We start from the raw sequence: 20,716 nt of genomic DNA, 5'->3' as shown, positions 1-20,716 counted from the left end.
GACTATTCTACAACAAAGGCAATTGACTTGACTCGACAATTTGCTTCGAGCATTCTAAGCTTGATCCGACATGTCCCAACCAGAAGCGCCATGGCAATCGATAGCTCGTCGCAAGCAGCAAGAGCAATCGAACCTGATACCCGAAGCTTGGAAGCTCAAGACTCGACCAGCGGCAAATCGCAACAATGTACTATCCGTCCCTCGAGAGTGTGGTATTCTGAGTGACAAGGAGATCGGAATCACCGAGAAATACGATGCTACGGCATTGGTCAAAGAGCTGGCAGCGAAGAGACTCAAGAGCGTGGATGTTGTTACTGCGTTCTGTAAGCGAGCGGCTATTGCTCAGCAGTTGGTGAGTCAATTCTTCGTGGAGACATGTAATCACTGCTAACGACGAAAAAAGACCAAATGTCTCACGGAGATTATGTTTGAGGAAGCAATTGCAAGAGCCAAACAACTGGACGAACACCTTGAGCGAACTGGCAAACCCGTAGGATCCCTGCACGGCTTGCCTATTTCTGTCAAGGACTCCTTCAAGGTCGTTGGCCGTGATGCATCCATCGGATATGCCTCCCTATGCTTCAAACCTGCTGAGAGTAACTCGGCTTTGGTTGAGATACTTCTACAAGCTGGAGCTGTCATCCATTGCAAGACCAACATCCCACTGACACTTCAAGCCCTGGACTCCCACAACAATGTCTTCGGTCGAGTGCTCAATCCTGCAAATCTCAAGCTTACTGCTGGAGGTAGCTCAGGCGGAGAGGGCGCATTGATTGCAATGCGCGGTAGTGTACTAGGGGTGGGCACAGACGTAGGAGGCAGTATCCGTATACCAGCAATGGCCAATGGCCTTGTAGGTGTGAAGCCTAGTCATGGTCGCATACCCTATGCTGGACAGGAAAACGGCAGTATACCTGGTACTGAAACCCTCGGCATAAGGTCAGTCGCCGGGCCGATTGCGCATAATATCAGAGATTGCGAATTGTTCTTCAGAGCTGTCGGAGATCTGGAACCTTGGACATTCGATCCTGAGTGTGTCGCCCAGACTTGGGATCAACAAGTTGTGCGTAGTGCTCCGAGGACGCCATCACTTTCCGATCACATGAGAAGATTGAGGATCGGCATTGTTAGGACTGATGGTATCACGACTCCTCTTCCTCCTATCCAAGCAATCTTCGACGAAATTGCGAAGGCCCTGAGGAGCAATGCTGCCATCGAAGTCGTGGAGTTAGACATTACATCTCTGCTCTCACAATGTCAAACAATCGCCAATGGACTCTTTGGAGTTGACGGCGCGAACACTGCATTCGACCTCATGGAAGTGACTTCCGAGCCAATATCGCCATGGCTCGCTACACGCCTACGCCGCAAGAAGAGTCTTACGGCGGAGAAAGTTCGAGACCTTCAAGCACGACGAAACGCATTACAGACACGTTTTCTCAACATTTGGAAATCGAGTGGAGGCTACTGGAAGGATGCCTCGGGAGGCTCCAGAAACCTGGATGTCTTCATTTGCCCTGTAGCGCCTCATCCCACACCAGCAATCGATACCTGGAACACGGTCTCGTATACCTCTTCCTTCAACTTACTCGACTACCCAGCGGCAACGCTGCCTGTCCGTCCCATCCGAGTTTCGGATCTCAACAATGCACTGACCGAACAGACGGCGACGCCGAACGGCTGGGAGAAATATAACCGCAAGCTCTGGAATGACGATCGTAGCGTATTCCTAGGCGGCACATTGTGTGTGCAGGTCGTATCTCAGTGCAGGCAAGAGCGAGTGTTGTTGCAAGCATTATCAAAATTGCAAGATTCGCTTGCGGTGCTTAAGGAGGATAAGGCGGTGAAACCAAAGTTGTAGATGCAACTGGTAAACTGCGAGCGGGCAGCAGCAGCATCAACGTGGGGAAAGAGGCAGATACTGAGTCTTTCTTCGACGGACGGCGGCAGTGGAGGAGCGGCATATTGCAGCTATTATACGCACATATCTGTAGGAGGTGCATGTTCGTCAATGGTTCTCATGCAGCCGCGGCTTCAGGTATAATGAATGCATCGTTGTGTAACGTGGCAGTCTCGAGTCTCTCTATGCATGGCTCAGGTCACTTTGCCGACCGCGCAACCGAGAAGAAGAGTTGTTTGTTCTCATGCATGCGAACCGTGAATTGATGTCCACAAGGAAGTTTTGTTTAATTGAGACTTGAAGCCACTGACAGGCCTCTAATTTAGGGTGATGTCGTTCTCCCGTGATGTCGTTCTCCCGGGCTCTGAAGATCCACTTTTGATTTGACAGCGTCCAAGCTTTTTGACACTTTTGCTGCACGTCGCCCATTTAAGAACAGAATGACTCGTCTGCGTCGATGCGACTTTCCGTTCGAGAAAGCGGGCACCTGCATGCGATTGACATGTTCTTCGATGTTTGAGATGTTGACGACATCTGCCTATCACCCGTCGAGGAACTTTGACTCTGGACTGCAATATTGACACTTCCAGGCTGGCTTTCAATAGCTGAGATGTTCACCACTATTAAACGACTACCAAGGCCCAATTAGTCTCTTACCGACCTGCATAGCCCGTATACGAGTGATTGTGGTCTTTTGTCCCGTAGGCGGGGTTCGCGCCACGGGCGGAGGTCGGAAAAAAATAGACGGTGCCATGTGGCCTCATGCACATCATGCAAGTAACAGGTGAACAAGGGCGCTCAACGTGCCTGTTCTGGAGGACAGTTCGCACGCTTGTTTGTGCGACCAAGAGCCGACAGTCGACCGTTTCAATCGCTCGAGCATGTGGCTAACATTCCTCTCAACGGCTATCTCAAGCTTCAAAGAAAGAAGAACAAAACAACGCAGCAGCTTTGAAAAACGTCAGCTTGGGCACCGACGACTTGGACGACCCAATGGCCATTCAGTCTTCCACGCCGCATCTCCAGAAGAGATACTGCGCCACTAGATCAGGGGTCAACAAGATCGTGTCGTCTCGATCCCGGTTCCGGACCCAAATCCTCATCGCTACAGAGTACTTTCAGTCTTCCATAGCGTCTGAAGATATGCACTATGCAAGCTTCAATCACACATTTACGAGAGACGAGTCGTCAATCATTCATCTAACACGCACCGGCCCGTGACGGCGCTAAGTAGAACTTGGCTATCAATGATCACTAACGGGGATGCAGCCGAGTGGAGAGATGGTGCAATGTTTCCAATAGCAGAGATCGTCCGTCCACACACCTCCACCATCCACATGCCAGCAGAGGCCATGCAAAATCTGCATGCATTGGTTCGCCTTACCATAGAGTGATCATTTTCATTGACAAAGACAATTAAGCTAGGTCGCGCGGCATCAAAGAACAACTAATGACGCGTGGTGTGGAATGTTGGGGCCCGCCGAGGGCAGAAGAGGACGCTCATGCCCTGACTCTCTTTGTTCATTACCCTCGATCCTCTCTCTGTCCGACTTACGAGGTGATGTCCCTCATTGAGATCCCCGACTACCCTTCAAGACAAGTGTGAACCAACTTGACCTTGTCGCCACTCGACTGCAATAATGGCTTCGAGTTTGACACCAGCGACACAGGCCCCGGATGGCCATGTTAGCAACTTAATCAACCCTGATGGCGTTGGATACCGTATCACCATCACTAATATTGTCTGCATAGTCTTCTTCATGATTGTGGTAATGGTTCGTCTGTTCACTCGGGTGTTTCTCAACAGATCATTTGGCCATGACGACTGTAAGGACAAGACTGCCAACAGTGTGTCGCATTCATATACTGACTCTGAACATCAGCTCTTATACTATTCGCTACTGCGTCCTTTCTGGCAATCATGGGTGTCTTCCAATGGATGGTATCACTAGGTCTCGGCAAACATCTCTGGGACGTACCACTGGAGAACTATTCTCCCTACTTCCTCCAGGGTTGGCTCACAGTAGCCGTGCTGTACTCAGCATGTATGCTCACTATGAAGTTGTCCGTACTCATGCTTTATCGCCGCCTCTTTCCCATCCACAACTTTAGGCTTCAATGGTGGTCTGCATTCTGTTTCGTCAATGCTTACAGTGTGATGTTCATCTTCGCATCACTGTTTTCCTGCTCGCCTGTCTCGGCTGCATGGTATGATTCTCGTTGACTCATCTTCCAACCTCGAGCTGACGATGTTTAGGGATGTCTCAATTTCCGAGCACAAGTGTATCAACCGAACAGCACTGTACATTGCCTACACCGTGATGAACAGTATCAGCACCTGGTGGATCCTACTCATGCCCATGCCAATTGTCTGGAGTCTCGCCATGAAAAACGACCAAAAATACCTTCTTACCTCTCTCTTTGCTCTCGGATCATTACCTTGCGTCACAAGTATCGCCCGACTAAAAGTCCTCGTCGACTGGCTCCACAACGGCGCAAACGACAAAGACATAACATATACCCTCTGGAACATAGTCATCTGGACGTAAGTGACGCATCACCAATGCATTTCCACATCAAGCAACAACTACTGACCATTTCAATTTCGCAGCCAACTAGAACTCACAGTCTGCATGATCTGCGCCTGCGGTCCCACACTCCGCACCTTTGTCGACCGCCAAATAAAAATCGTCAAAACCCTCACCTCGGAACACAGCTGGTCCCGCAGCTGGTCAAAATCCTTTTCCTCATCATCCTCTGGCCCAAACACCTCTATCTCCAAACACACACAACACTCCTCCTACGCCACCGATTCCTCCCTTGGTAAACCCTCGCGTATGGCGTCAGATACCTCCAACCTGCCAAACTTTATCGAAATGTTGCAGGGGAGGGGGGGTACGAAGAATAAAACACTTGTTACGAGTAATGATGCTGAGACGGGGAGTATGGAGCATATTGTTGATGAGGAGGAGTGGGGGAAGAGTGGAGAGGTGAGAGAGGGCATTATGGTGCATACTTCGTATCAAGTTAGGACTGTTAGGGAGGATGTTTAAAATTTCTTGACTTCTCTTATTGGTTTTTTTGGCTCCTTTTATTTTTTGTTTTTGCTCATGATACCTCCCTCCGGGGACACCTCTTTTTCGGAATTCTTTTCTTTGTTATTTCTTGGGCTGCTGGTTTTTTTTTCTCGTATATCTAGAGATAGGATTGAGACTCTCGCCATTTTTGTTGAACAGTCTCTCGGTACAACTCTGCTTCTTACCCACTTGCGGTCTTCGCCAGCACTTCCATGGTTCATACCTCTCAGAGCAGCGGATGTCATCGATGTCGTGGTCACTGACAAGGCCTGTCAGGTGAAAGTCTCGTTGTGCCGGTTAGGCACTGATAATTTACATGAAGGACATATAGTGCACGTAATAGAGATTTCTTAGAATCAGACAGTAAAGAGACCTCAGCGCAAATGCAAAGAGAGAGAGAGAGAAGAATATAATTCTCGCCATCCATCAAATCAGGGTAGTCTAAGAAGAGGAGTAAATCAATCCCCATAGTTTCGTCAACCTCGTCACTCAAACAAGAGCCAAAGAAAAAAGAGACCCTAAACACAGCCATATAGAATGAAGAGAATAACAAAAAGCCTGTCCTGTTCCAAACACTTGTTTTGCTGCCAAGTTCTGCTTTTGAGGGAAGAAAAAACAACGCCTACAAACACCATGCTCAATGCTACGTACATGCCTCAGACAAAAACAGTTAAAAGTGTAGAAAAGAAACAAGAACGGAACATCGTTCTAATGTTCACCAGAGAAGCGAGGGCGCGGGATATCCAGGGAATTAGGCCTGGAGTTCTGGTTCACGATTGTAGTCCTGGTACCCGAGTTGCCAATAGAGTGGACGGATATCGCTGGGGACATTGGTCTCGGAGGTGGCGACTGACTTCGCGCTAAGGGTTCCTGAATTTTGGGCGCAGGTTGAGCCATCGGCTTGGGCTTAGGCTGTGGCTTCTCGGCCATGGGGCTGACCTCTTCGTCAACTTCGATGATGGGCGGACAGTATTCCTTCAGGACCTTCTTCAGCGCTGGTCGTCTGATCGGCTTGCTGAGGAAGTAGTTCATGCCTGAATCGAGACAATCTTTGACGTTGCTTTCCTCGGCGAACGCGGTCAAAGCAACGATGGGAGCGTCATAGCCCATCTCACGAATGAGTCGTGTTGATTGGAGACCGTCAAGATTGGGCATCTGGACGTCCATGAAGATGAGGTTATATGGGTGACGTCCAGGAATTGTCATGCTCTCTCTGACAAAGTCCAGAGCTTCTTGACCATCCTTTGCCACCGTCACATCGTAAATGTCCTCAAGCTTGAGCATCCTCAAGACCACTTCCTGGTTGACTTTGTTGTCTTCAGCAACAAGCACTCGAATCTTGCCAGTATCTTTGGCGTCATTCGTAATCTTTTCCATTGCAGCTGCTTGAGACCCGGGAGACTCCATGGCTTGATTCGACGAGAAGAAGGGCTGACTCAGACCGACCAAGCGAGGTTGCGCATCGTTAGAATAATTCTGTGCATTGGGGGCTTGGGCCTGGACAACTGTTGGTGATTTACCAGTACTAGTGTGCGAATGACCGGATCGGTGTGATTGTGCATCGTCGGTGATAAGCTGACTCACACGTTGTGGTGAGCGGCTTCCTTCGAGTCCGATATCGTTGTTGTTACCAACAACTGAGCTCGCAGTACTATCAGATCTGGTCACGACATGCCGAAGAGGTATACGCATAGTAAATGTGCTGCCTCTTCCGAGTTCGCTCTCCAAATCGATAGTGCCCTTCATCAATGTGGCGAGCTGCGAGCAAATACTCAAGCCCAGACCGGTGCCGCCAAACTTTTTGCTAAGGCCAAGATCACCTTGGACAAAAGGCTCGAAGATTCGTTGCTGAAGATGTTCCGCAATACCAGGCCCAGTATCAGTGACCTCGAATTCGAATAGTAGAGTCCGTCCAGGAGGTGGAGATGCTGGTCGTTCAGAAGCAAGAATTTGTGCGTAAGCATCGGACCTCTCTCGGTATGGGTTAATCTCATTGGCAGTAGCGGAGTTTTTGGCTCCGAATGGTCCAGCGATCGACGTTTCAGAGTTCTTGTGCCTGCTGGAGATGGGCTTCGAGCTCCGTGATTGAAGAGACGTCTTACGGCTATTAACTTCTGCGGCTTCTCCTGAACAGCGGACGATGAGGACGACCGATCCACCAGCTGGAGTGAACTTCAAACTGTTTGAGACAAGGTTGATAACCACCTGCAGAATGCGGTGAACGTCGCCCCAGAGAATCATGTCTTTGACACGCCCTGTGCCAGCAGGTCCATATTGTGTCCGCTCTTCATCGGACGGGAAGACGATACCGTTCATAGACTCGGCACCCTGGAACTCGACGCGCAGTGTGATCTGCCCTTCCTTGGCCTGTTTATCGAAAATAGCCAGAACCTGTGAGCTAATCTCGCGCAATCGGAACTCTTTAGAATCGAGGCTCAGTTGTTGACCGACCTGATTCTTGCTGAAAGTGAGCAAGTCTGTAAGGAGGTTCAGAAGAAGGTCGCCGCTCTTGTAGATGATGCCCAAAGATCTCTTCAACTTTGTCGGGTCTTCCTCTTGCATGCAGACAGCACACATTCCCAGGATACCATTCAGCGGAGTTTTGAGCTCGTGCGATATGTTTGCGATGAAAAGCGTCTTGCTCTCGTTAGCTGCTTCAGCGGCCTTTTTGCTCAGCTCGAGCTCCGCTGTACGTTGCGTTACCCTCTCCTCCAGGCGTTCATATTGCATCATGAGTTCATCTGACATCTCGTTGAAAGTCCGTGTAAGATCGGTCAATTCATCCTGAATGCAGGTCTTGCGTTCCTTGACTTTGCCGGGAATGTGGAATTGACGTCTTCGATGTTCTTCCTTGCGGTCCTTTCGCGAACGTTGTTTCCTAGCGTTCCAGCTGGTCACGGTTGCGAAGAAGCCTTCTTTGCGAGCTATCACTGCATCGGGGTCTTCATCGTTGCTTCCGTCGCCATCGTTGTTGTTGAACATTTCGTGCGAGTCCCGACTGTAGTTGCTTTCTGAATATCCCATAGGCAGCACGGATCTGCGTGTAGCCTCTCTGAGTCTTCGAATAGGAGCGCTTGCAAAATGCGCGAGCGGCCAAGCAAATAATATTACACCGCCTAGAACTGAAAAGATGCAAGTCAATAGAACCTTGCGAAGGTGACGAATCGGCTGCCACACTTCGCGCTTATCTTGTTCCACAATCACAACCCAATCCACGAGGCGAGTATCCGGGATGGCGAAGCCCACAGAAACTCCTTTGCCAGCTTCATCACGTGTGCTTATATCACCTCCCGCATTTCCTATAGAATGTTGATCTTGCGTAAGAGCAGTGACCACGGCGGGATACTTGGTGATGGGGAACGATGGGGGATTGATGGCTCCTGAGGAGCCTGGGTGGCGGTCCGAGTGCTGGTTGGGCAGAGGCCAGATGAAGCGGCCTCCAATGTCATTGTAAGGCACTGAAGTATTGTCGCTCGAGCTGTAGAGCAGACCGTTGGGAAAGTGGTTGGTAGTGTTGGCAGGACCAACGATAAGGGTCAGACCAGTAGAACCCAAGCCCTCGGCTGAGGCGATAACACTACCAATGAGACGAGCATCACAAACGATGGTCAGCCAGCCTAGAACGTCAATGGCCGAGGTGTTATTAATAACAGGCATGGTGAGAGATAAGAGACTGAAGGTAGTGTTGACATGATAGGGCCCGAGGAGCAGAGTCGAATTAGGACTCTGCAGGACCTCTCCGTTGTACCGAGCGCGCGATTCGCTGTAGGAGTTGTTGACGGGGACGGCAAAGTAGGTCAGATTGGGATAGAGCTCGGGTGGGTAGCCGTAGTCGGTGTCGCTCAGGTAAACGTCGCTTCCGTTCGGCGCTTTGTAGGGAAGAAGGATCGTCTCAAGGTTCTCCGAAGTAGCATTCAAAACCGAAGAGTAGCCATTGGGACCGTTGGCATCTCGTGGAAAGATCTTGCCCTGCAACATCAAGGCCTGGCCGACGGCGCCGGAAGCAGGACCGGCGATAGCGGCATTGAAGTCCGACTGAGCCGAGAGCCAGTTGGCGGCCGTGTTGTTTCCTTGCAGGTTGTATCTCCTCAGGGCATTCTGCATAACCAAACGACTCGAGACAAGCTGGACGCTGTTTTGTATGAGGGCGAGGTTGGATGCGATCTGGGCAGCTTTGAGCGAAGCGGTTAAGGAAAGTCTGGTGGTTCTGATTTCAAGAATGAAGTTGTGGCTGGTGTACTACAGGGGAGTGTCAGTGGACGACTAGGACTGTCGCTACGTAGAGCAGAGAGACACACCCATGTGGCTATAGATATGACAGCAAGGCCTATGGCAGCAGCCAGCAGGATCAAGCCAGCGAGCTGCTCTCTGATGGGGATGCGCATCTTGCCAGGCTTGATGAGGGCGCGGCCTCTGGGTCGAGGTTGGTGAAGACTGCTCGAAGGCCGAGAGCGTGGCCCGAGGTCGAGGTCAAGGTCGAGGTCAAGGTCGAGGTCGAAGTGGAGGTCAGGATCGGGGTCGGGGTCGGAGAGACGAGTAGTGGGCGACGCAGATAGATTGGACGGGTGAGCAGGTGCTATCAGCAGAGGAGGTGCTGGCCAGAAAAGTCACCGGACATGGAAGGAGTGTATGCGACCGTCGGTAGTCGAGGAGAAACGAGAGGAATGTCTGCACCAGGCGTGGCAGCGACGAGGGCAGCGTAAGCCTAAGCGAAAAGACGCTCGTTCGTACTGCTACGAACTACGAGTACAAAGATGCAAAGTAGGCCGACTCGGGCTCAGCGGCTCAGCACTTGTACAAGGCCAGTCCTAATCGATCTGCCGATCAGAAAAGCAACCAGTGGGGACGCCTGATCCGACAAAGTCAAAATCTCCTTTCCTACAGCTGTAAGCGAGAGCCAAGCGACGACCTCGTGAACGACTAGAGAGCCAAATGCAGACGGCGACAGGAGACACCAGGGATCGAGTAATCGATTCTCAGGAGGCGGAACTGAGGAGAGTGATAGGAGTGATAAATGCCTGCCTGCCTGCCTCTGAGAGGCTGTGAAGCTGCGCAAGCGACCAGATGCAAAGCCCTAAGAACGACCAACGACCAAGGACCAAGGACCAAGCCTTCGATTTTGTCTCCAAACACGCGCTCTCCCGTGCGCTAACAACCTAATTCAGCCGTGACTTGTTTCCAAGGAATGCAATTGGCAGCTGCGTCCTCTTGGCACGTGTACAAAATACCACCACGCTTTCGTTCACGCAAACCCTACGAGGCCTCGCCAATCTCCTTGCGAAGACTGTGAGGTTACAGTAGACTGTCATATTTTGCCTTCTCGACAAGTATCATCCATACCGTTGAGCAACATCACACCACATGTTTCGCCGCTTATCTCCTGCTTGACCTGCCGTTGAGCCTGCCTGCTAGCGACTCCGAAGCGTCGTCGAACGTCCCCAGCGCCTTCCGCCCGGATCGATTCGCTGCAGTAAATCGCCTGCACATCGCCCTTGTGCACTCGTCTTGAAGGCTGCACTGAGCACCGATCTTGCGAAACTCCAACATCGAAATGTCATCGTCCCTGTATGTTCAACGCACCTTGGGTGATAGCAGTAGACATTTCCTCGCTGCTGGTGCATAGAGAGCTTGAGGCCGGTCAAACGTCCAAACCGCAATTGTCAGAGCCCCGGGTGCCCGCAATCACATTGTGAAGGTGGAGATTATTTGTTTGCATCATAGCTTGAGAAGCGATATTATTGAATACATCTGCCAACAATCATCTCCAGCTTCCTTCTTTCCACTCGGTCTATGCACAAACAACAGGACTCGACATGCGCTCGCCGTCGTCGACAAGAATAAGGTGTTCGGTCCCTGAACTGCTGTCAATCAAAAAGTCCGCCTGCCGCTAATGAAATTTGCTTGGCGCTAATTTGTTCGTAAAACCCGTGCCGCTAGTCACCTACTTTCCGGCTACTATTATACTATAGTTACGGCAATGCTCAAAGAAAATTGCAGTGATCCTTCTCCAAAAATTGATGCTTCGCTCATATCCGACCGCTGCCTTCTCGAACCATCTGACTGAATGTTGGAAGCTTGACAGAAACAAAACCTCAAGATTGATCGACAAGCTCCGATCCTTAACAGTGCTCGATCATTATTGCTTTCACATCGTGATATTGTCTCGATGAATTTCTCCTTCGGCAACATTTCCAAGTCGAGTCGCTGAAGCTGCTAAAGCCGAACATGTCCAGCAAACTTTTAACGGTTGTTAAATCTCGCTGTTGCTCGACTAAATGGTCAGACCCCTTTTCGGATCTTTCCCAGAGACTATTTTTGAGCAACTCCGGCCGAACACCTTCAGACACCGTCAATGTCCGAGCATGATACTCGCCTGATATCTTGCACACTTGCTATCCCATTTTCAACTCTATCTTGCCCAGAAAATCCTACCTTCTCAACGGGCGGTCACAACATGTTCGGTCTCAGCTCGGGACGAGAGTCCCTGAAGTCTCTTCGAACACGACTGTAACACACCGTAAAGAGAAACAATGTTCTATTTGTGATGCTTCCTCAGCGTCTCTACACACGGGCAAGCAGCAGAACGCGAAGCGCTTAACGAGCCTTACAGTAGACCATCTCCTCCACTTCATGACTATTCATGACGGGTTGCGAGTCTCAGGGAGTGCACAGAGTTGTCGACCTGCAACACCACACCAAGCCGGATCCTCGGCGCCAAATTGAGGTGTTGATCAGTGGCATACCTCTGGCAACTCGGTATCTTGGCAAGCCTTTTTGCGCAAACACCGCTGCGGTAACAGCCAGTCGGGGCTCACTGGTACACAAACATACCGAGCAGTGCTCTTGTCGATAACACTGGCGGCACACGACTTGCAAGAGATCAACGACATGAGTCGCTCCGTTCAAAGCTATGGCACTGCTGGCACCACCGACTCTCGAGACAATGAGTCTTGATCAGAGCGAAAGGAAAACAGAGCATTCATTATCTATCAAACTGTCCAATCACACTTCGACTACAACTTTGATGCCGGCGCATCGGCAATACGCTGTCCAGCTTCGTTTAGGCGAATCTGAATGCCCTTGACCAGGGCTTCCTGCAACAGAGCACCAATCTCGACGGCCTTCACGGCGTTACGTAGCTTCAAGGGAAGCGCGGTGTTGTCCAGACAGGCAGCAGCAAACTCATTTGCTTCTCCTACGAACGCTTGTTCGAAGCGGCCATAGTAATGCGCGGGAACCTCTCGTGTAACACCTTGAGGACCGTAGTAGTTGACAAAGTTCTTCTGAGGGTTGCTATTGACAGTCAACTTTCCTTCAGTACCGATGATCTCGGTCACGTCTTCTTGTCCATGAGCCATCATTCTAGAACAGTAGAAGTTTGCAACTCGGCCGTTCCAGAACTCGACAATACCCATAGCATTGTCATAGTCGTTGTACTTGGCGAGCTCTGGTTGGACTGCTCGTACACCGTATGCGGAGACGCTCTTGACTTGGATATCATCGCCGAAGAACCACAAGGCCAGATCGATGTCGTGAACAGACATGTCTACAAAGACACCACCAGACCAAGCTGCATACTCGACAAAGAAGCCGCTGGGGTCGTGCTTATCGCATGTCTGACTGCGGATGATTGTAGGTCTTCCAATCAGGCCTCTGTCCATCTTCTCCCAAGCATCACGGTAAGACTCATCGAAACGGCGGGAGAAGCCACACATGACTTTTAGGTGAGGGTGCTTGAGTGCTTCGTCCAAGACTTGCTTGCACTTCAAGATGTCAGCTTCTGATCATGGTTGTGTGCCTTGGAACAACTTACCACAGGGATGCTAGTTGAGAGAGGCTTCTCGCACAAGACGTGCAGACCTTGGTGCATTGCCTTGATGGCTTCCTCGGCGTGGACTGATGTGGCAGTTCCGATGACAACAGCTTGCAGACCCTCTTGCTTGATCATCTCATCGTAGTTTGTGTAAAGTGTGACTCCGTGAGGCTCCAGGTTGGTTCTTGCCCACGCAAGCTCTTTCGGATCTGGCGTGAAGGCCGCAACAAGTTCTGCACGAGGAGTGCGGTGCAAGAAGTTGATGGCGTGGCGAGCACCCATACGACCAAGACCGGCAGCGGCAATCTTGAGCTTCTGAACCATCCCGGCGTCTTTGTATAGATATGGTTCCGGAAAGGTGTTTCGACAAGGGAGAAATTGAAGTATGAGAGTTTGTTCGAGCAGATCTGGAGGATCCGTCCTTCTTTATAATTGAAACTCATCACATACGATCCTACAGGCGGCTGCCATTCTTGCCTTTCTTGTCCATACAACGACGTACTCCTCAAAAACTGGGGAGAAGAATAGTAGTAATGAACGAAAGGAGTAACAGAAAACACGAGAGTGTGGAGTAGCGGGGGTTGTGGGGGCTTCCTGAATCGTGTCATCTGACAAATCAAGCAATCTGACCCCCGAAGTCGAGGCAAGACAACGTCCGAAGCCATCCGACTTGCAATTTTCTTCCCCCAGAAGACGCAACAACTCCTCCGCGAGCTCTCTCAGGTACAACCCCGCGGTCAGCACTTCCGCGAATCGATCTGCTTACGACACCGAGGGATGCGATGAACGGCGGAGAAAGACTTGCGTGGTTGGTCTCCCCTTCCGCGGCCGGCAGCACTGGTGGCTTGACCGTACTAATTGTCCTCTCCAACATAGTCAACAGTGTCGGTCCCGGCATTTGAAATGTGACCGCAAGAAGCCAAGATGTTCTCGGTGTTCCAAGGATGATGTTGAATGCGTGAGCCGGGCCGAGCTTCCTGAGCAACCGAAGAAGAAGGCAAGGTGAGATGCCTAAGACTGCACTGCATTGACCTGATGTTCAATTGTTGCGGGCAGCTACACCTGCGATATTAAAGCGCGATGCTATTATCAGTACTTACTGCCCCCTCAGATTGGCCAACCCGTCAAAACATCAACCAAAGTTTCCTGCGAATCAGCCATGGTTCAGAATCAAGAAAACACTGGTATTCATTGACGAGAATGAATCAACAATATTCGGCAACGGCCAGGTACTAGACTTCGAGGATGATGCGGAGGAGCCAAGTCAATTGATTGCTGAGGCATCCGACTCCGCTTCCACTCCACACCTCGAAACAGCATCCACCGATAGGCACAATCAAGTGGCAGACCGCGACCAAGGCCCAGGAGACTACGAAGGACCTGCTAAGACTCTTGGACAATCCCAAGCATCGATACGCTTTGAGACTCTCGTCGAGGTGGCTGCTGAATGCCAGGCTGAGCGCTCACGTAGTGCTCCGATAGACCTCGCAACGGAAGTCATACCAGACACCACCCTCACCACGTCATCCACGGGCAGATCGCCCGTGTTCGAGTTTGCGCTCAATGACGGTACCTCGCCATCCTATGCTTCCCTTTACCAGCACCAGTTGTCCGATCGCAACGCCGCACTATCGCCATACAACTTCCGAAGCTTTGGATCACCCAGGGATCCTGCTACAGGCCGCATCTCTACAGTCTCTTCAGAGGCTGCCTATTCTTTGCCGACGACGCCTACCTTGTCTGCGCACGAGTCACGGCTAATGCAGCACTTCATGGAACACCTGGCTCCAAGTATCGACGTGTGCAGTCAAGATCAGGTCTTTGGTCGTCTTGTTCCTCGAATGGCATTCCTGTCACCTATTTTACTAACGTCTATATTTGCGGTAGCTTCTAAGCATATCTCTAAGACTATAGAGATGACCGACCCGTCACCAGAGACTTACTTCCAAGAAACCTTGGATCATCTGATACCAGTACTCAATGAGCCCGATGCACTCATCGAGGATTATATCCTAGCCGCCGTGGTTATTCTGAGAGTTATGGAAGAGATGGACAGTAAGTGTCGGAACATGGCGTCGAAAAACGGCGTTGAGAGGAGGCATCGACAACGAAGTACTGACATCGCCCAGTCTCACTTTCAGGCTACGATCAACAAAGCCACCTGCCGGCGATCCACGCTCTCATCAGCGCTCAAGAGAGGTTTGCTACAAAGGGTGGCCTACGACAAGCGGCTTGGTGGGTTGGCTTTCGACAAGAGATGGTCGTTGCTTTCATCAACCAAAGGCCGATAGTACCTGTGCTGGAGCATTGTAACCTTGACCGTTCGTTCTCAGCAGCCGACGTTTTCACGTGGACCAACAGGATCATCGTCCACTGTGCAGATGTTATCAACCACTGCTTCCAGAACGGCTCACTCGATCAAACTACATACCAAGCACTTCGCGACTATGGCGAAGCATGGATGGCACATAGGCCTCCATGCTTCAACCCCATTTTCCAGTCGCAACCGTCGGGCATAGCCGGATCGCTATTCACTAAGACCTACTTCACTGGGGACGTCATCGCAAAGGGCGTTCAACACTACCATCTGTCCAAAATTCTTCTTGTTGCTCACGATCCCAACGTACCACGGCTTGGACTGCAGAGAAAGGCATACGAGCAGACTGTTGACGTAAGTTTCTGGCATACACTGTAAGGCTCAACGCTTGCTAATTCGAATGCAGGACCAGCTCAGATCTCATGCTAGGGCTCTTTGTGGCATAGCTCAAGGCGGATGTAAGACGGCGGCCATCTGGGTCACGACTTGCATGGGTATATCGTGGTGCGGAGATCGGTTTACTTCTCGCGAGGAGCAGGAAGAATTACTTGAAATTCTCAGGTATACCGACAGGGTACACGCTCGTCATACTCTGTCAACACAGAAACATCTCATTCAAGCATGGGAGTGGCCAATTGACACCTGAGCGCTCACTGCGACTTCTCTCGCCTCCATCACGACGTGCATCAGGTGCAACTCCACAGAAACTTCGCGTTGTCACGAAATACCATATCCTTCGCATCATGCTCGTCGGCCCAATCAAGGCATTTGGAAACGAACGGCTTCACGTCCAGACCCTCAAACCGAGTATGTGGCCAGTCGGATGCAAAGACCAGCTTGTCACGTGCAGTGCTCAACAACAGCTTGGTGATGGACTCGGTCCCGGCCATGTTGTCAACAGACAGATCATAACGGTAATGACCGGATATTTTCACCCAAAGGTTGTCGGCCTGTGACAGAAGCGTCGTCAAATGCTGCATGCCGGGCACGTCTGAAGCGTCTGTAGGATACGACTTCCAGCGTCTCATGTCGGGAGCTCCGAAATGAGCGACACAAAATTTGACACCGAGCTCAGGTATGATGTCGGTTATCAAGCGAAGTTGTTCGAGATCAATGAAGAGTTCGACGACCCAGTCGAGTGGTCTCACGATATCTGCGTACTTGCGCAAGGACTTCTTGACGACTTCGACATCGAAAGATTCATTTGTAGACTTGAAATTCAGCCTGACGCCTCTGACACCAAGTTTGTGCCATGATTGTAATGTATCGGGTGCAATGTCGTTAGGGTCAAACGCCACCACGCCCCGACCCTTGGATGGTCCAATCTCCTTTAGAGCGTCCAATAGGCAAGAGTTGTCATTACCGTAGATAGATGGCTGAACGAGGACGATGTTGCTTAAACCAATTGTCTTCTCGAAGGTCATGGCGTGGTCTAGACTGTGCAGTGATGGTTTGTATGCAGCCGTCTTCGCGAGCGGGTAGTCGGGGGAGGTCACATGCATATGACTATCCCATGCTCCGACTGGCATTCTGTTGATAATGCTTCTTGATAGGTCATGGCGGCTTATGTGTCTCTTGAACAAGGAGGCATGCTTTGACTGCCGACAAAGACTACGAACGGCTGAGCTGGATCTGGCATAAGACGTAAGAATCGAATATTACGTTCGCCACAAGCAAAATCTCTTTACCTGTTCATGTTGTATAGTGAGATCCTGTAGCAAGCGTCCGTGATAGCATTCTTGACTTTGGAGTCAATCCAAGTGTATCCACGAAGTCGACGCGTGGGTCAAGAAACGGCACAGGTTGGCGTGGAAGCGGGGGTCATGAGACCTAATAAAGATGAACAAAGTCCAAGACGTCCAGCATCCACTCCCTATACATTATTGTCATTCTTGGAAGACATCCTCGATACTGATTGTCAGGCGTCTCTCGAAAAACACTTGCAAAGACGCGTTGCTGTAGAAGCAAAATTAATCTGACAGAAGAATCAGGCCATTCGCGCAGACGTCATCACTCGAAGCTTCAAAGTCGCGAAACATTGGGACAAGACAAGGCCGAGGAAAGACAGCCAAACACATAGAAGGCTGAAAGATTGATGAGACAGTCGGAATTCAAGACGGTGCCAGATGCAACCAATGCTGTAGCAATGCCTGGTCTGGTTCGCAAACTCTTCATGCAAGTCCTCTAGCCTTGACTAGTGCATCGACATGTTTTGCTGACGGTCACACAGCTGCGCGGCCGCAGATGGTCTGCTGTTGCAACCTCTCAGTCAACGAAATCAACAGCCCTCGTCTCCTTCTGTAAAGATCAGCTATAACACGTACAACATCACTCCTGAACTCCAACAAGATAGCGAAGACTCGACCAGCGAGGGACTCGAAGCTCACGGTCTGCTCGGTAGGTAGCGCCAGTTATACAGACCCTTTCATTCGCTAATCGCTCGAAGGTCTCCTGAACCTCGCATCTTCATCGTACCTTGTCGCCATCTCGAAGCGTGAGCAAATTGCTCAGATCCGCGGCAAGCCCATATACGTCATTACCGATGTCGCTCTTATCCCTTTGGCCTCGCAGTCAGAAGCACAACATGCTATCCAGCAGGCGAAACTGGCTCTGAAGGGCAACAAGCCCGAGTCGGTCGACACTAGCGATGATGAGGAGGACTCAAACAGTACAACCGCAGACGACGAACACGACGACAATGCTTCGGTCGGCTCTCCAGATGAGCCGCTGCATGTGCCAAAGGGCTCAATCAACAAGGCCACTACTGTGGTTACCGATGTCATCAAGAACAAGGGGCAATATGGTCGCTTCGCTCAGCGTTGGTTCTCCAAGGGAGGTGGTTGGAAGTCAGACGGCATCCGCAAGCAAGGCATGAGCGCTAGCGAAGACGACTTGTCCCTGACCAACGAGCAGAAGAGACAAGCACAAGACTCTCTGCCCGCCGGCAAGAAAGACGAGGTCGAGAGCGCGCCTGTTGACACTCAATCGCAAACACATTCAGACGATCAACAACCGACCACCGAAGCAGCGCCTATCGCGTCGGGCGAGACGACCCTTACTAATCTCATTCCACGAATTCTAAAGACCACGAAGTTGTACTTTACCTCACGAAGCTTTTACTTCTCTTACGATTACGACATTTCACGCAGCCTTTCACGACAGGAGTCGGCTTCTGCGTCTGTCCCTCTTTACAAGCGTTCCGATCCTTTGGTGAGCATCTTCTTATGCTTTCTGCCTTAATCATGTGCTGACGAGCTTAGTACTTTTGGAACCACAACTTGGCTGAGCCGCTTATCGAAGCTGGTCAGCACAATCTCGTGTTGCCTGTCATTCAAGGCTTCATCGGTCAGCGCGCCTTCACCGTCGATGCACCCGAGAACGAAGAGAGCAAGATTGTCGACTCGAAGCAGGATGCCTCAGAAGTCGTCCAGGTCCAGGAAGATGCTCAGAAAGAGAATGCAAACACAACCGACGACAAGTCACAGGCCAAGGAGCTGCTGTTGACCTTGATCTCGAGACGCTCCGTCAAACGTGCAGGACTACGCTACCTGCGTCGCGGCATCGACGACGACGGCTATGTCGCCAACAATGTTGAGACTGAGCAGATCCTTGCAACGCCATCGTGGGACTCGAAAGACAAGGTCTTCTCGTTCCTGCAGATTAGAGGATCTATACCCTTGTTCTTTTCGCAAAGCCCTTACAGCTTCAAGCCAATCCCGATTCAGTACGGCTCAGAAGCAACAAACCAAGCCGCGTTCAAGAAGCACTTCTCCAACATGCTTGAGCGGTATGGAGAGGTCCAGTGCGCATCTTTGGTTGACAAGCATGGCACAGAATCGAAGATTGGTGAGTCTTATGAGAAGCATGCGAACAGCCTAAATTCCTCCGGAGGCGCTTCTGGCAAACAAGTTGGATTCCATTGGTTCGACTTCCACACTGTGTGCAAGGGTATGAAGTTCGAAAACGTCTCGGTCTTGATGGATACATTGAGGCCGACCATGAAGTCTTTCGGCTGGACTGTCCATCAAGACGGCAAATTCAGTAGCACTCAGACTGGTGTTCTGAGGACGAACTGCATGGACTGCTTAGATCGAACCAATGTCGTTCAGTCTGGCGCGGCTGGTCTCGCACTCCAAGACCAACTTGCCGAGATGGGTTTGACTATCAATCTTCAAACCGATCCAAAGACTTCCTGGTATAACAACCTCTGGGCTGACAATGGCGATGCCATTTCTCGCCAATACGCAGGAACTGCCGCATTGAAGGGAGATTTTACCCGTACCCGCAAACGAAACTGGCAAGGCGCCTTGACAGACTTCAGCCTTACCTTGAACCGCTACTACAACAATATCTTCGGCGACTACTTCCTCCAAACCTGCGTCGATTTCTGGCTCGGCAATGCAGGACCTGTTGTATTCGAGGAGTTTGAGACTGACATGATGAATCAAGACTACGCTCTCGATATGGGTCGTATTCGTCAAAGCGCCATCGAGACCTGTGTGCGCATTGTCCTCGAAGACTCGGCGGACATGGTGTCTGGTTGGACACTGTCTTGTCCAGCCTCTGCAAATACGCTCCGCGCTCTGCCTTTTGAAGAATGCATTGTGCTTCTTACAGACACTGCATTATACTTCTGCCGCTTTGACTGGGATACAGAGAAAGTAGGCAGCTTTGAACGTGTGGAATTGGTCGATGTCGAAAGTGTCAACTATGGCACTTACATCACCAGTACCCTCGGACCTACTCACATGGACGAGAAGAAGAACGTGGGCTTTGTGGTCAAGTACTCGAGTCAAACACCTGCTATGGTTCGCACGAACACGCGCAGCTTAGCCAATGAGAAAGAGGCACCTGCTGCTGAGAAAGACGGAAAGAAGACGGATGTCAAAGCTGCTGAGAGTCGTCTTCTTGCTTTCAAAGCACTACCACCTAGAAATTCGGCTTCCAAGGGCAAAAATGCTGAGGGTGAGATGACTGAAGTGGAGATGGTGAGGCATATCTGTGAGGAGATTGAAAGGCTGAGCAATAAAGCTCTCGACAAGCAGACGCACATTGCTGAAGGAGAGGAAGAGCAAGGTGTGAAGAAGTTACACGCCGAGCAGAAAGACGTCATTTCTGTGGCTGAGGCTAAGAAGAGCACTGGTTATCTTGAGTCGCTGGGGTACTCGTTGAAGAAACTTGTGTGGTCATAGAAGTGGAAGAGGATGGTTAGGGTAAGAAAGGATACAATGAGGGAGTGGTAATAGTCGTGGAGGAGTCTGTACATTTTGGCAATGACTTAATGAATCTTCTGAACTGTTAATTTTTGGTTTTGTTGGTTTTTGGTTCCTCATGATATCATTGGGATTGTTTCGTGTTCTTGTGACGTGTTATGCTTGCTTTTTTCGTCATGCTCATCGCTAGCTGGTAGGGTAATGTATGGCATGCACCGTCTTGGTGTTGGCTTCTGATATTTGAACATGGGTTCATCACGAATCACAACGACGGCGACCACGTCTGACTTTGGATCTACGAATGTACAAATTTGCGAGATGCAATAGGCTTAAACCTACTGAGCCATTGAAACTTTCAATATCAAACATAGTTGCGTTACAATACCGTCTCGAATA

General features: G+C 50.6%; 8 protein-coding genes across 8 annotated transcripts; 4 read left to right on the top strand and 4 right to left on the bottom strand.

Moving 5' to 3' along the window:
- Window positions 1-70: 70 nt before the first annotated feature.
- Window positions 71-1,861, top strand: AUEXF2481DRAFT_62776 (uncharacterized protein; the record flags this gene model as incomplete). The annotated part of the gene is made up of 2 exons (XM_013491494.1): window positions 71-352; window positions 404-1,861. The coding sequence occupies 2 exons, from the start codon at window positions 71-73 to the stop codon at window positions 1,859-1,861; spliced, it is 1,740 nt and encodes a 579-aa protein (XP_013346948.1).
- Window positions 1,862-3,226: 1,365 nt separating this feature from the next.
- On the top strand, window positions 3,227-5,313 carry AUEXF2481DRAFT_37023 (uncharacterized protein). Its single transcript, XM_013491428.1, has 4 exons — window positions 3,227-3,727; window positions 3,784-4,108; window positions 4,158-4,445; window positions 4,512-5,313. The coding sequence occupies exons 1-4, from the start codon at window positions 3,541-3,543 to the stop codon at window positions 4,951-4,953; spliced, it is 1,242 nt and encodes a 413-aa protein (XP_013346882.1). The 5' UTR covers window positions 3,227-3,540; the 3' UTR covers window positions 4,954-5,313.
- On the bottom strand, window positions 5,094-5,628 carry AUEXF2481DRAFT_491761 (uncharacterized protein). The gene has a single exon (XM_013491633.1). It carries the CDS (start codon window positions 5,507-5,509, stop codon window positions 5,234-5,236), a length of 276 nt encoding a protein of 91 aa, XP_013347087.1. The 5' UTR covers window positions 5,510-5,628; the 3' UTR covers window positions 5,094-5,233.
- A 57-nt stretch (window positions 5,629-5,685) lies between these two features.
- Window positions 5,686-9,362, bottom strand: AUEXF2481DRAFT_62785 (uncharacterized protein; the record flags this gene model as incomplete). Its single annotated transcript, XM_013491495.1, has 2 exons — window positions 5,686-9,216; window positions 9,276-9,362. 2 exons carry the CDS (start codon window positions 9,360-9,362, stop codon window positions 5,686-5,688), a joined length of 3,618 nt encoding a protein of 1,205 aa, XP_013346949.1.
- Window positions 9,363-11,990: 2,628 nt separating this feature from the next.
- Window positions 11,991-13,289, bottom strand: AUEXF2481DRAFT_72585 (uncharacterized protein; the record flags this gene model as incomplete). Its single annotated transcript, XM_013491505.1, has 2 exons — window positions 12,791-13,289; window positions 11,991-12,740 (listed from the first exon to the last, which is right to left on the bottom strand). The coding sequence occupies exons 1-2, from the start codon at window positions 13,112-13,114 to the stop codon at window positions 11,991-11,993; spliced, it is 1,074 nt and encodes a 357-aa protein (XP_013346959.1). The 5' UTR covers window positions 13,115-13,289.
- Window positions 13,290-14,066: 777 nt separating this feature from the next.
- Window positions 14,067-15,639, top strand: AUEXF2481DRAFT_491923 (uncharacterized protein). Its single transcript, XM_013491632.1, has 2 exons — window positions 14,067-14,845; window positions 14,920-15,639. Exons 1-2 carry the CDS (start codon window positions 14,551-14,553, stop codon window positions 15,483-15,485), a joined length of 861 nt encoding a protein of 286 aa, XP_013347086.1. The 5' UTR covers window positions 14,067-14,550; the 3' UTR covers window positions 15,486-15,639.
- A 154-nt stretch (window positions 15,640-15,793) lies between these two features.
- Window positions 15,794-16,636, bottom strand: AUEXF2481DRAFT_2448 (uncharacterized protein; the record flags this gene model as incomplete). The annotated part of the gene is made up of 1 exon (XM_013491214.1): window positions 15,794-16,636. The coding sequence occupies one exon, from the start codon at window positions 16,634-16,636 to the stop codon at window positions 15,794-15,796; it is 843 nt and encodes a 280-aa protein (XP_013346668.1).
- A 353-nt stretch (window positions 16,637-16,989) lies between these two features.
- On the top strand, window positions 16,990-20,357 carry AUEXF2481DRAFT_37018 (uncharacterized protein). Its single transcript, XM_013491427.1, has 4 exons — window positions 16,990-17,282; window positions 17,338-17,504; window positions 17,554-18,317; window positions 18,368-20,357. The coding sequence occupies exons 1-4, from the start codon at window positions 17,254-17,256 to the stop codon at window positions 20,297-20,299; spliced, it is 2,892 nt and encodes a 963-aa protein (XP_013346881.1). The 5' UTR covers window positions 16,990-17,253; the 3' UTR covers window positions 20,300-20,357.
- Window positions 20,358-20,716: the final 359 nt, after the last annotated feature.

This window comes from Aureobasidium subglaciale, assembly GCF_000721755.1.
Source record: "Aureobasidium subglaciale EXF-2481 unplaced genomic scaffold scaffold_3, whole genome shotgun sequence".
NCBI lineage: Eukaryota > Fungi > Ascomycota > Dothideomycetes > Dothideales > Saccotheciaceae > Aureobasidium > Aureobasidium subglaciale.
The sequence above is the reverse complement of the archived record's forward strand: the minus strand, read 5'-3'. Positions and strand labels throughout refer to the sequence as shown.

What these genes read in the sequence shown, in the direction of transcription:
- AUEXF2481DRAFT_37023 (XM_013491428.1), top strand. Translation starts at nt 3,541, where the DNA reads ATGGCTTCGAGTTTGACACCAGCGACACAGGCCCCGGATGGCCATGTT. An exon ending in ATCATTTGGCCATGACGACT is followed by an intron (nt 3,728 to 3,783) that starts GTAAGGACAAGA and finishes TCTGAACATCAG; the next exon opens with CTCTTATACTATTCGCTACT. An exon ending in TCGCCTGTCTCGGCTGCATG is followed by an intron (nt 4,109 to 4,157) that starts GTATGATTCTCG and finishes GACGATGTTTAG; the next exon opens with GGATGTCTCAATTTCCGAGC.
- AUEXF2481DRAFT_491761 (XM_013491633.1), bottom strand. Translation starts at nt 5,509, where the DNA reads ATGGCTGTGTTTAGGGTCTCTTTTTTCTTTGGCTCTTGTTTGAGTGAC.
- AUEXF2481DRAFT_491923 (XM_013491632.1), top strand. Translation starts at nt 14,551, where the DNA reads ATGCAGCACTTCATGGAACACCTGGCTCCAAGTATCGACGTGTGCAGT. An exon ending in AGTTATGGAAGAGATGGACA is followed by an intron (nt 14,846 to 14,919) that starts GTAAGTGTCGGA and finishes GACATCGCCCAG; the next exon opens with TCTCACTTTCAGGCTACGAT.
- AUEXF2481DRAFT_37018 (XM_013491427.1), top strand. Translation starts at nt 17,254, where the DNA reads ATGCCTGGTCTGGTTCGCAAACTCTTCAT. An exon ending in CTGGTTCGCAAACTCTTCAT is followed by an intron (nt 17,283 to 17,337) that starts GCAAGTCCTCTA and finishes ACGGTCACACAG; the next exon opens with CTGCGCGGCCGCAGATGGTC. An exon ending in CGAAGCTCACGGTCTGCTCG is followed by an intron (nt 17,505 to 17,553) that starts GTAGGTAGCGCC and finishes AATCGCTCGAAG; the next exon opens with GTCTCCTGAACCTCGCATCT.